This window comes from Mandrillus leucophaeus, unplaced genomic scaffold (assembly GCF_000951045.1).
Source record: "Mandrillus leucophaeus isolate KB7577 unplaced genomic scaffold, Mleu.le_1.0 Scaffold757, whole genome shotgun sequence".
Classification (NCBI taxonomy): domain Eukaryota; kingdom Metazoa; phylum Chordata; class Mammalia; order Primates; family Cercopithecidae; genus Mandrillus; species Mandrillus leucophaeus.
Window position 1 is genome coordinate 694,374 of NW_012108219.1, and position 14,462 is coordinate 708,835.

The 14,462-nt window shown below is 32.8% G+C and overlaps 1 protein-coding gene across 1 annotated transcript in view; it reads left to right on the forward strand.

The window, feature by feature from the left end:
* The window catches only part of BBS9 (Bardet-Biedl syndrome 9), a 527,217-nt gene that overhangs the window by 258,616 nt on the left and 254,139 nt on the right, over nucleotides 1-14,462 (forward strand). Inside the window, exons 11-15 of the mRNA XM_011966349.1 lie at nucleotides 144-197; nucleotides 4,607-4,709; nucleotides 6,771-6,875; nucleotides 7,968-7,982; nucleotides 12,973-13,113. Coding sequence (XP_011821739.1) covers nucleotides 144-197; nucleotides 4,607-4,709; nucleotides 6,771-6,875; nucleotides 7,968-7,982; nucleotides 12,973-13,113 — 418 coding nt within the window. The remainder of the gene's footprint in view (nucleotides 1-143; nucleotides 198-4,606; nucleotides 4,710-6,770; nucleotides 6,876-7,967; nucleotides 7,983-12,972; nucleotides 13,114-14,462) is intronic.

Sequence of the window (14,462 nt, forward strand, 5' to 3'; positions counted from 1 at the left end):
CTTTTAGTCTGTCTTTAGAGTAATACATCCTTTATAGTTCCCTATTTTGATAGCAGGAAATATACATTGCACCCTTTGTGTTCACTCACTGCTGTGTAATATTGAAATCATTCTTTCTTGCCTTCTCAATTCTGTGTTTACAGCAAGCGACTGATGTTGAGGTGGGAAATGACCTTGTCCCTTCTGTCACAGTGAAGGTATTGTACCAGATTTTAGACTGTAATGTGCAAACAATATGATTCATTTAATCTCACCTGTCACTGTTGATAACTTGTAAGTAGCTTACAGAAATGTAAAATAAACACTTGCATTTGTAGATTTTTCCCCAGCCTTGAGTAGTGAATAGAAAACCTTTACTGTTACTTGCAAATATAAAACTGATCATTGCATTTATAGCAATATGTATATAATATAAATAATTATTATGAGGTACTCGCACCATTATTTAAATGTGTAGCATGATTCAGGCTTTTTTCGTTGGAAATAAAGTTAACATTTTAAATCTGCTAAAGGAATTGTGTCATCACCATTCATAATAGACCAATCAAGTAGCATCATATATAATATACTGTGATTTGATATTGGAGAAGCACGGGGATGCTAATATCTTTCTTCTACCTATGATTATGTGTGTGTTTGAAAAGAATTTCCAGCCATCTCTCTGCCATAACTTTAAGTGGATGTATTTACAGCAAGAAAATATTAAATGAAGATGCCACAAAGTTAGAGTTGTTACAAATTGATAGTCCTGGAAAATAGAATATTAAGGATGTGGTTTTGGTTAAGATTTTTAGTCCTGTCATTGTAGAAATTTAGAACTAGAACTTAAATGTAGAACCTTCTTAAAGCATTTAGATTAAAATATGGTAATCATTCAGCACATTATTAAGCTGAAAATATTTATCACTGCCCAGACCTCGGAAGCAAGGAAAGGTTGTGGATTTTGGCAATTCACTTAGTTGAAACTTGGATGGGGCTTTATATTTTCTTAGATTATGGGTTGCTGTCCTTGGAGGAGCTTGACAGGGCACCAAGCTCTACCAATTGTGTTCGCTTACACTGGAACCAGCGGGTGGCCCAAATATGGAGATCTTTGGTCGAACTTGAAGGGAGCTGAATCTTACAACAGTTTCTTAAGCTAAGTTTTTTGGATTCTTGCCACTGGAAAAAGGGTGGTCTTTCCCCAACCTCCTTTCCCCCAGTCCAATCAAAGGCTCTATCTCATTAATACTTCTGAATCTGTAAAGGCATTAGTGGCAAGAAATCAAACACTTAAGAAAAAGAAATAACTGTCGAGTTCCAGGAATGATTTGTACTTTCGTATAGGGACACCTCTTTTATATCTATCACTGATAACGTTCAGACACATACATGTAATAATTTAGGAGTGCACTGTTAATTGCAATAAGAGATCTTGTGCCTTAACTAGAAAACATTGCTCATGCTAATTGTACCCCCAGCCAACCAGGAGTTAGCACCATAAGTAAACATACCTTTCCTTCCCATGCAGTTCTTAAGCTTTCATGTGTAGTAGCCACTTTAAAATAATGGCATGACATTACTGGAAAATTCTCCTTCATTCGTGGAACTTCCTATATTTGAGGATACTTAAGTCACAACTGTCTTTCTCAGTGCCATTATAAAAGTAAGAGAAAGAATGCAACAGACGAGGGTTGCAGAAAATTGGCAGTACTCACACAGTGGACACAATGACTTCCTGATCCTGTCTGACAGTTTCTATACAAATTTCTACTATAAATCTCTCCTTATGACCTTTTATAACAACAGCAGCCAAGATATATAACCATGCAAGTTTCCATCATAATAAATCCTGTTAATTGAGAAAATTTTTCCATGCGTTCCAAGTGAATGAAGATGTGGCTACCTTGAGTATGTGTGCATAATGCGTGACCATCTATTCCAGGCAACTAGGCAGAGTGGTTGTTCATACCTGGCCTTTGGCATCATATTTATATATCTAGTATAAAAATTTCGTATTATATTTCCTAAGGGTTATATTTCATAAGAGGCAGAAAATAGCATGGAAAATTCTTGTATCAATGTTTTCTCCTTAATATTCTATAATTATTTTCCTGTTAAAATGTAAGACTTACAATCTAGCCAAGTCTTTAACTCTTTTTTGGCTCAAACACAACTATTCTTTGTTACTGTTGTTATTTTCGTTACCTAACTCCTTGATTTGTATTTTGAAAGGGCCTAGCCCATTGTTGGGATTCAATAAATATGTGCATGAGAGCTATCATGATTGTGCATCTAAACCAAATGCAAACCCTTCTTGTTACAATGTAAAATTCTGTGATTATTGTCTAAGTAGACATCATTGTGCCAGGAAAAGTCAGACTGCTTTTTTTCAAATGAGTTATTACTACTTAAAGGAATTTTCATTTTTACTTAAAACTGAGCTCTCATGAGACTTTCCTGGTCACTATTTTCAACTCTCTAGTTGGATTGATGGCTTTGCACATGTTATTTACCTTCTCTGAACCTCTATTTTTTAACTGTAAAATAGGGATACTTTTTCATTTGCAGAGTTATTTTGAGTCTTAACCACAGTTGGTAAAAGGCATGAGCTCTGGATTCTGGCAGATAGCAGTTAAATTGTGGTTCTTCCACTTACAATCAAAGTGGCCTTGGGCAAATTACTTAGCATCTCTGAGCCACAGTCTTTTGTAAAATGGTTTATGATGGTACTTGTCAAACATTTTTATAAGGAGTAAATTAAATAATGGAACATAAATAATTTGTTAGCATGGTTCCATGAATATAGAAAACTGCTAATGTTTTTTAATCATTAATATTATTAATTTTATTTTAAAATATATGTGCAGACTAGTATTATATTATTGTAATAGTAGAATATTTAAATTATGTCCTGTTTGTTTAATGGACTAGCTAGTTGAAAGAAAGTTGTTTGTAGCACTTGGATGGTGTCTTCTTGCCACAATAACCATCAGGGTTTTACTAAAAAGGTATTATGTTTACAATGGCCAGACATCATCAAGGAAGTTTAGTTTGTGGCATGATGATTCCCTATGTATTCCCAGGATTTACGAAGTAAAAATTGAGGATTCATTGTTCATTGTGTTTATCATATTTAATTGCATCAATAGTTGTCTTAAGAATTTTCCTTTGCAAGTCAAAATTTTTATGTTTTTAACTTATTTTTAAGTTGTGCAGAATACTCACATCACTCAAAATTAATGCATTTACTGAATCTAATTATATGTACATAATTTTTGTGGGGCAATTGTATATTCTTGTGTATATAAAAATATTATATATATTTAATCAAGGAAGAGGTGATACCTGCTTTTTATTGAAAAGAAACTTCAAAACTACTTTTCTTAACAATAAGAATGGTCCTTGAATTATGTTAGTTAATGTATGTATCTGTCTCATATAACAAAGTCTAGTAACTAGACTGAACTGCTGTATAGAAAAGGTACCATATAGAATGGTGATTTATTTATTTTATTTAATTTTTTTTCTCATGACGTATGAGTCACCATGATAGAACATTTTAAAATAGCTTCATTTAGATATAAGTTAGATACTATATTATTCACTTATTTAAAGTTACAATCCAATGATTTTTAGTATAATATATTTACAGAATTTTGCAACTATCACAATTTAATTTTAGAATATTTTATGCCCCCTAAAAGAAAGGCCATACCTGTTAGCTTCCATTCCCCATCTCTCTCATCCCTAAGCAACTCCTAATCTATTTTATTTCTCTATAGATTGCCTATTCTGTACTTTTCATATAAATGGATCCTATAATATGTGGTTCTTTGTGACTAGATTTTTTTCACTTAGCATCATGTTTTCAAGGTTCACCCATGTTGTGGCATATAAATGAAATAATGCACTTACATTTGTTATCATAGTTCCATAAATATAAAAAACTGCTAATGGTTTTTATCATTAATATTATTCAGAATGTATTTAATTTCTTTTATTGCTGAATAATATTTCATTGTATGAATATATCACATTTTGTTTATTCATTCATTGTGATGGGAATTTGGATTATTTCTGCTTTTTGGCTATTAGCATATTGTTGCTGTGAACATTTGTGTATAAGATTTTGGGTGGACATATGTTTTCATTTCCCTTGGTATAGAATTGTGAAGTTATATGTCAAATTTATGTTTAACCTTTGAAGAAACTGCCAAACTGTTTTTAGAGTAGCTGTACCAATTTACATTTTCACTGGCAATGTATGAGGGTTCCAGTTTCTCCACATCATTGCTGTATTATTGTCTGTCCTTTTCGTTATAGCCATTTTATTGGGTATGTAGTAGTATCTCATTGTGGTTTTTAGTTTGTATCTCCTTCAAAACTGAGGATATTGAGCATCTTTGCATGTACATGTTGCCAATCTTTATTCTTTTGAGTAAAGTCTGTTTAATGTTTTGCACAGTTTCTACTTGATAGAATATTTTAATCTATTACTTACTGTATTATGTTTTGTGATTACTCATTTTTTCCTCAGGTAATATTTTCTAATTATTTGCTAGCTATTTTAAGTAGTTTTGAATAAAATGTAATTTTCTATTGATCACAGTTTCTGTTTCCTTAGGTCACGCTGCAGAATAGAGTGATATTGCAAAAAGCCAAATTATCAGTCTACGTGCAACCACCATTAGAATTGACTTGTGATCAGTTCACCTTTGAATTTATGAGTAAGTTTTTTGTTTTGGCTGAAAGTCTACCATGGTGTGAATGTAAAAAAAAAAAAAATACCAGTTTGTTCATTTAAGGGCTATTATTTCTTGTCTGAATGGTGAGATTGGGATCATCCCATAATCAATGATTGTGTTGTTTTGCTTATAGCATCTTAGCATCAGTGTGAACATTCAGTCACTGATTGTTGGGACAAATTAATCTTTTAGGATTACAGATTTCTAGATGCTTTTCTGAACTTGTTGTACCTATAATTGTTTTTGATTTATTTATTTATTTTTGAGACAGGGTCTCATTCTCATTGGCCCAGGCTGGAGTGCAGTGGCACGATCATGGCTTACTGCAACCTTGACTTCCCGAGTTCAAGTGATCCTCTCACCTCAGCCTCCTGAATAGCTGGGACTATAGGAAAACACCACCTGGCTAATTTTTTGTATTTTTAGTAGAGACGGGGTTTCGCCATGTTATCCAGGCTGGTCTTGAACTCCTGGGCTCAAGCAATCTGCCTATCTCGGCCTCCCAGAGTACTAAGATTACAAGCATGAGCCACCACTCTTGGTCTGTTTTTAAATACTAAAATTTAGAAGGCTTTCTTTATTGGTGTTTCTTTATTGATCTATTTGTTGAATCAGTAATGTTTGAAGAACTAATGTGGACTTTGGAGTTTGGCCTGAGTTTGAGTTACACTCACTTGATGTGTAACCTTAGGCAAAAACTACATTGGTAATCACTTGGAGCCTCATTTATTTTAATCTGCAAAAAGGGGGTAATGATATTTGTCTTACAAGGTTGTTTTGAGGATTTAATTAAAAAGTAAATCTATAAAAGGTATTCATAATAATGCTTAAAATAGTAGACATATCATTAATGGCAACTCTTAGTAAGCGTTCTTTGTGTGGAATCTCTTACTCCCAACCCTTTACATCCAAATTGTCATTAGTCTTGTTAACATAATCTGAATTACCTTTCAAGTCTTTTTTCTTTTTTTGTTTACTATAGCTTTTCTGCTAAGGCTTCTATCTCTTATTCATGAAGTCAAGAACATATCTTTCTTTGTTTGCCTCCATATAACCAACTCATAGCTGAGTGCCTGCCATTAGTAGGAATTCAACAAATCTTTGTAGAATGAATGAATGAATGATTGAGTGAAGTAACTTCATAGGTGATACCCAGCCATTTAACTTTTGCTTGCATTTCTGATTTTGTGCAACACTTCCAATTTGTCTTTCTAAAACACATTCTGAGTAACTTACTTTTTCCAGTTAAAAATCTCTTATGGCTCTGTAATACAGGCTGGGGGCCAAATATGTTAACACAGATGAGCATGCACAATCTGTTAAGTGACTACTGTGTAACAGCATTCAATCCTCCTCATCCATTTTCTCCTTCAGTGTATGTTCTACCCATCATAAATTGCTATTTTCCTCCCAAATTCTCTTGCCCTTTTGTGTACCGTTTTCTTTGTTCATGCTGTCTGTTCCTCGAAGTAAAGAACAGCAGTGGTGTAGAATGCCAGTTTCTTTGTACCTTGTTCTGGAGTCAATTCCTAGTAGCTGTGTTACCTTAGGCAAGCTTCTTTTTTTGTTTTTGTTTCTGTTTTTGAGACAGAGTCTCACTCTGTTGCCTGGACTGGAGTGCAATGGAGCAATCTCGGTTCACTGCGAACTCCACCTTCCAGGCATCACCATGCCCAGCTAATTTTTTTGTATTTTTAGTAGAGATATGGTTTTGTCATGTTGGCTAGGCTGGTCTCGAACTTCTGGCCTCATGTGATCCGCCCACCTAGGCCTCCCAAAGTGTTGGGATTACAGGCGTAAGCCACTGTGCCCTGTCTTAGGCAAGCTTCTTAATCTCTCTGTATTCCAGTTTTCTCATGCATAAAAAATGAGGATAATAATAGTGTCAACCTCACAGGTTTGTTGTGAAGATTTAATGACTTACTTCATGTAAAATGCTTATGACAGTACCTGGCATGTGGTAAGTGCTTATTAAATTTTAACTGTTGTTAATAACAATTGCCCCAACTTATGTAATTTATATTATTTTTATATTGCTTATAGCACCAGATTTGACTAGAACAGTAAGCTTTTCTGTTTATCTGAAAAGAAGTTATACACCATCAGAATTGGAAGGAAATGCTGTTGTTTCTTATTCCAGACCAACAGGTAAGCATACAGGCTTAATCATTCCTTTAAGTTGTTGGAGTTATGAGTAAAATGCTTACGCATTTAAGATGAGAAAACATACTGTGAAATATAATTAAATGAGAAAATGTTATTTTCTATTGTTAAGTGAAATCATATGTTTTCATTACTTTTATGTGTTATGAGTAGTTCGTGACAAGGTTATTTAGCTGATTTCCATATGTAATGTTTGGTTCCCTCTTTTCAGTTAATAGCAAATCTGATACATTTTTATTCGTAATAGAAGAATGTTATCTAGTCAGACTTCATTTATTTGAACTAAAGGCTAGTAGTGATGCAGGATTTTTGCTCCTTAGTTTAGCTAAATCTGTGTTCTTATTTCGTGACCAGGAAGAATTAGGCATGTGGACACAGTGAAGAGTGAGGAGGGTGGAATTTTTTAAGCGGCTTTCCACCTCACAAATTGAATACCGGGGCTCCCACACAGGAGCTGATGAGGCCAGGCTCCTCCCCTGCATAGCCATTTTTGGCTGTTATGCTTTTCTGTAATTTAAAAGACAGAATTTAAAAGATTACTAGTCATTGGTATTGGTTGAAAGTGAATTAGAAATTAACATTGAGAAAGTCTGCAGAATGCCAAGAGAAGCAAAAAGAGACATTATCAATAGTATTATTTACTTAAATTATTATAAAAAAGAGGAACTGGATTGACTTTAAAGGGGAAAGTTAAAAGAAAATAAATTCAAAAACTAACTGGAAATATTAATATTATGTATTTTTCCCTTTATTGAGTCTTTTTTGCTGTTTGGCTAGATCATATATCTTTACTTTTTTTTTTTTCCACATTTACACTGGAATAACACATTCTCATAGACTTCTGAGAATGGAAATATAAACAAATGTATTGTCGGATTTCATTTATTTATGTTATACTCTTCAATTGTGAATTGACTTGTGTTTGACTGGAGAGTCATTTAAGTCATCTGTGAGAATCTTGAAATTTTAATTTGTATTTTAAGCAGTTATGTGTCAAATTTGTGTTGTAACTTTACCACAGATAATTTGTTGCATTCTTTTTCCCGTACCCCTTTTTGCATTGCCTGTGATGGATAGATCGAAATCCTGATGGTAAGTGTAAAGATAATTTAGAAAAAAATGAATTTCAGAACTGAAATTTGGTTGATGAATTGAATTGGTATTATACCATGAATGAACTCTTCTTATGGACTCCTCTTTTAACTAGAAAAACTTCTTTAGGATAATACAGTGCCTTGATTCTGCTATGGAGAGCATAGTAGATGTTTCCACAGAGACTTGTCATTATTAGTTCTTTCAGAGTCATGAGAAAGAATGAAATTAGGAGTAAGAATAGAATGTCTTTTTTGAAAAATATTAAAGGTGTCGTTGACAACTTATTTCTGCAAGTCACCGGTTATTTAGCTGCATGCTCTGTTATTTTACTCAAAAGAAAGAAAGAGTTTTAAAAAAGGGTATTTGTCACTGAATTCTAAATTGTGTTTTTCTACATGCCCCTAGAGATTCACCTCTCTGTGATAAGAATGGTGCGTGTGTTCGCTCTGTGGGCCTATTCCTTGTCTTGTTTAGAATTTGTAGGGGAATGTTATCAAAGGTCTGACCCCCTCTAACTTGCCTGGGTCAGTGTTGTTACTCACTTTGTTTTCCCCAAATATTTTGCTTGACTCTCCTATAATTCTGATCATAATATGAGCTTAATTAAGTTTGTTCCTTAGGTTCTACTTGTAGGTTTTGAGCTTTTTGAGGGCAGAGGTCAAGCACTCATCTTTGAATTGCATACTAACAGAGTACATAGCAGGCACTACAAGTATCTCTGATTATTTTTCCTCTTAGATATAGACTTAATGTGGTAGCTTATCTTTACAAGTTATTTTAAGATACATTTTAGATAGCAATATTAATTAGAAATAATTAAATAAATATAATGAAATGACTTAAAGATAGTGGCAATATTTACTCATGCATTTTGGGTGATGCCAACAACCTGAGTTGCATAGCATATGTCATCTTGATATCTGGAAGATATATATATATATATTTATATGATAAGTGTTTTAATAGAAGTAAATGATTAGCTTAATAACACAAAGTATACTTGTCCAATTAGACTTTGGGTCATTAACAAATAACCTGATAATAATGAATATTTACATTTTAATTAGCTAGATTGCGTGTAATTTTTAAGATTTTGGACTGAATTTTGTAAAATATCATATTATTATTTAAATGATTAGTTTTAAGTTTAAAAAATCAGTTAAGGTTATTGTTCAAAGAAATTTATTCCTTCTTACTGTAAATTCCGCCCAAACTATGAGGAAAAAACCCCACAATTTATAGAAATTGCAGCGTTTCATAACAAAGTGAAAGCTGGTTTTAATAATCTCTTTGATATATTTTAAAATTATAATTAAGCTTTAGGGAGTGGAGTTGAAATATTCAACGGCACCTAGTAGGCAAGAAAATAATATGTTGCCACTTAGATCTTACTTACACACAAGGCTTCATATTTCAAAGACTGATCCATTTTATTGTCTCGATCTGTTCGGGCTGTATTGCAGATAAGCAGTTCTGCTTTTATATGTGGAAAAAGAGAGGCAAACGAGGTTTTATGTTGTCCCATAAGGGTTAGTCTCCATTATTTCTGCATTAAAGTTACATGATGTGGGCAGTGTAAAACATGACTGCAGATGAAGCACAGTACATAGCCAGACATAACAGGAAGGAATCAAGGAAGTTCTGGCTACCAGACATTGCTACTGCTTTGGGGTTCCTTGTTTTCAATATGAAATTACTCTAGCAGGCCCCTGGAAGGCGTTCTAAAGGCATTATATAGCTGTGTAATATATAGGTATAGTTATTTTATTCATATATACTTTTTTTTTATGTTCTTTTTTCTTTTATTTCTTTAAAGCACATTTTGGCTTCCAATTTGACAGTAATACTGGGATTTTGGGGTGTGCCAGATGTAATTAGAAGTCTCTTCCTGGAAATAAAATATTCTGTTAGAGCTGGTTTTGATGAGAATATTCTCTCTGAGTGTTAAATAATTTTGTGATTAATTGCACCATAGTAGTTACGACTATCCATTTCCTCTAGTAGGTTAGAAAGGGAAGTGTTTGAAGGAGAGGTGATTATATCTGGTAAAAAGAACTGCAGAACAGTCAGTCTGATAAATGACTAGGCCAATATTGGAGTAAAATAAATGACAAAAGTTTCTTTTCTCTCAGCGTAACACTCAGAGAATTCAATAAGCCAGATATGGAGACTACTTTGCCAACTATAGAGAGAAAATATTGCTGATGGTAGACAAAGTTAGGAACAATTAGTCTCTTTCAACTAAGTTGAAAGCTGTTCTACTAGCAACTGTGAAAAGTCTCTAAATACATGTAGTTCTTTTCCTTCTTTATTACAAACACATACACCCACACATGCCTCTATTAGTCTTTGGCTTCAGGTTCTTAGACATAATTACAGCCTGAAGAGTAATTGGTAGCCAAATTTACACTTCAGGTTTCCTAAGAAGGTGTAAATCCCAGTAGAAATGTGCCTCTGATAAACCCCATGTCTAAAAACTAGAGATTGTATTGTAAAATCCTTGGATTTTAATTTGATAGTAAGTGTTATAAAATAGTAACTTTCTAATTTTTCTTCTAAGGGATGGTTTCCGTAGACTAGTTTTTTTTAAGGGTTTCATAACTCTTTTTTTCTCCCTAATGGTAAAACTTTTCAAGCTGCCATCATTTAAAAAATAACCATAATCATTTTATTAAGTATGAGTGTCATCATTTTTCAAAGTAATGTTTTCCAAATGTCCTATGAAACAGGCTTATAATTCCTGCAGACAAAAGATATTCTGGAAGGGTTCTACAAATCTTAGCAACTGCAAACCATTGCCCTAGTGTGTGATATTGTCATTAACTGACCTAACTGAACTGTAAATTGAGTTATAATGTATTTTCCTTCTTGGGTTTATTAGTGCTTGCAATCCTTTTGTTTCGATTTCTGAAAACATATACACTACCAGTTTCTTTAGCTCTGGGTTCATGGAGATTTAGGGTAATAATCTTCAAATATGTAGGCTCAGTCACTTACAGGCAGTGTTGTTGATTATGTTTAATTTTTTTTTTAACTGTGAATTCAGTCAGTACCTGGTCCAAGTAAAGTAGTGGCTACAGTTTTAGCGGTATAGTTTTAGAGGAACATTCACAGCCAAATTCTGGTTTGAACAATTAGCTTAGAATTTGGTTGAAAGTATATGGAAGATAGTTTCTTTTTGTGCATGTACAGAAGTGTCAGAAAAAGAAGCATTTGTTTTTGTTTTACTAGTCATTAGAAATGAAGGAGATGGAAACAAGTTTAAGTTTCCTTGTTCTTTCCAGACTGTATCTATTAATTGATACAATCTGAAATTTTCTCTACAGTTTACTTATTGTAGAGGAAACATACTCAGTGGGTGTGTTTCCATATTTTGAGGATATATAGAATATATGGAAATTTCCTTGAAGTTGGAGAAAGTAGTTCTTTGCAATTTTTTGGTGGTGATATTGATAGTTGTGCTTTGTGCAGTATCTTAGATCATGTTACCATAACATTTTGAGTCAACACATTTCGTCATTGTAAAGTACAAATACACATGCCTCTAAAAACCTCACAGAATGTCATGAAATAATACCCTGGGACTTTTCTTAAGAGACACCAGTTATAATTTGCATCTAGTATTCCAGGAGAAGTGAATTTAACATCTGTTGGTTATGAGCAAAAAATGAGCTACGTAAAACTTGATGGATAATAGATTATATTGAAGAGAATGACAAATATGCTCCACATGCTCTGAAAAAGTATTTAATTGACCGCATTTATCAATATGCTTGCCATTGTTGGTGATTTCTCACTATCCTAGTGAACAAGTAGTACTGAAAAGTATACTCTCAGCTTGGATGTGGAGTAAGACATATAATTCCAATTGACTTTAGCCAAATATATTGCTAATTCCAGGGATCCTGCTTTGGGATCATGTCTCCAAACTAACTGCTTCTGCTGTTGCTATTTTTAAGCGGCTCCCTGACTCCTCTATAAAGAAATAAAGGAATTAATGTGTGGATTCATCAAGCAGAGTTAGAACATTTTGAGTGTTCAGTTTTTCTACAGTACTATGGCACGACGTTGGCTTCTATATATTATCTTTCATCTTAACCAGTCAAAAACAGAGTTCTAGAAAAAAAGGAGAGAAAACTAGGATTTTAGTATTGCTTTTCTAGATTTATAAGTAGAGAGCCTAATTTGCTTTGGTTTTAATTTCATTTTCTGTAAAAATATTGAAAATGATTTTGTAAAGCTTTATATCAATTTTAATATGAAACTCTTCATTGCCATATATTCAGTTACCTATTTCGGTATGCATGTATGAGTATTAAAATCAGTTGACAACTGAATGGCTATGTAAGCCTTCCAAAATGTCACTTAAAGTGATATGTAAAGTTAAAAGGCTTGAGAAAAGTATAATTCATATAAAGGTAATATTCTACATACTAATGTGTAAAATGGGCATGGATTTCAATAGAACAGAAGAGCAAATCCTGCTTTCCTGTTCATAATTTCAATCTTCATCAAGTAAAAAAAGCTAAAGATTTAAAATGTTTTTGATAGAGAAATTTTTAGATATGGTAATATAGAGTCTTAAAGATATGATAGAAACTTCATATTCTTTGCTCATGTTTGCTGATAGCCTTGAATTAGGGCTAGAACTCTGAAGGTCTTAAAGACTTAGTTCAGTAATTGAATGTAAGTCACTATAATGTTTTATATAATATCCAAATGTGATGATTTAAAAAATATGATACTGCTATTAAAGATAGAGCTCATGTCTGTGGTTCTTTTAAAATTTTATTTTTGATTTGTACCTTTTGAAAATAGTAATGAAATATGAATCATGATAATGATTTACCGTTATTTCAGCTTTATTAAACAAAATAGGCAGGCAGCAAACAAAGATATGTTGCTGCTCAAACTATTAGTAGTACAACTTTTTTTTGCCAAATTGTTTGTCAAGTCTATGAATCTACATATCTCTCTTTTATTTCAGGCATTCCTCGAGTTATCCAATGTAAATTTAGACTTCCCCTAAAGTTAATTTGCCTACCAGGTCAGCCTTCAAAAACTGCAAGCCACAAAATTACTATTGATACCAACAAATCTCCAGTCAGTCTTCTTAGTCTCTTCCCAGGTAAGACTTTTGAAATAACATGCCTGCAGCATCAAAAATGCTAAGAATTTAGAATGGAATCCTTCATCAGCAGATAATGATGGGGTAATTATCAGATAATTGTTAAGTAAGAGTATAAAAATGCCTCAAGGATTTTTCCCTCCTTTGCCTGTTCAAAGGTGAATAGCTTATATCAACAAGGTAATAAGGTGTTCCTTTTAAGTTTGATTAAAATTATCGTAATAATTATTTTGCTACAGTATTCAGAAATAAAAACATCAAGTGTTTCTCTTTAGACTGTGATTTTTTTTGGCTTGGAATGTAAATATTTACTATTCATCTTTGTGGTAGGTTTTTGGATATATCTTTCTTCTAAGTGTATAAATATTTATTATTTATCTCCATTGTGGGCTTTTGTATATGTACCTTTGAAAGTATATTCTTATGTCTCTGAAAAGTAATCTCGTAAGTAGATGCTTTTTGTACTCTTTTATTCTGCTGTCTACAGAAGCTAGAGGGTGTTCATCCTGTGCCTATGGTTGTTTAGAAGGGTTTCATATTTAATGCTTCAATATCTCAGTGAACTTTTGGGGTACTCTGTGATGGTATGACTTTCTCCAAGTGTCAGTTTTCTTTCTGAGTGGCTTAGAAATGAAAGAAGCTTTTATTGGATAAAACATCCTTAGTAACCAAGGTTTTTAGTGTGTCATGTCATTAACTTTCTTGGTGGTGGGGTAGAATTGAAGAATAAAATCTTGGAATTAAATCAACCCTTTTAAATCCTTCATTAAAAATCAGCACTGTTGGCTATGAGATGCATCTTTTCCTTTGCATTAGTGGATAAGATTTAGGATGCAAACAATACTTTTCACAAGGTGTAGAAATTTATGGTAAGTCAAATTCTGTGTTGTTAACTACTTAAAGTGCTTAAAATTTATTTTTTATTAATTTGCAGTTTTTCAAAAATTTTATTTATATGAAACTCTGAAAAATCTTCAAAATTAAATATTCTATTGCAATTATTCTATTCTTAAGTGTGAGTTGAGTTTGGAGATATATATGTGTATATTGTTAGCAAAATATTTTTTACCTTTTGGGTTCTTTCTCCCATCTCTTCTCTTCTTTTACCTCCTTGTTTTTTAGTCAATTTTCTTATAACAAACTTGAATTATGAAAAAGGCAGACTCACTACCTTTTGTAACATCTTGCATAAACTTATTAGTTTCTTGGGTCTTCTATACTACCTTAGGAACATAGTTGGAAATTATATGTTGAACACCAAATTTTTTTTTCTTTTATTATTATTATTATTATACTTTAAGTTCTAGGGTACATGTGCATAACGTGCAGGTTTGTTACATATGTATACT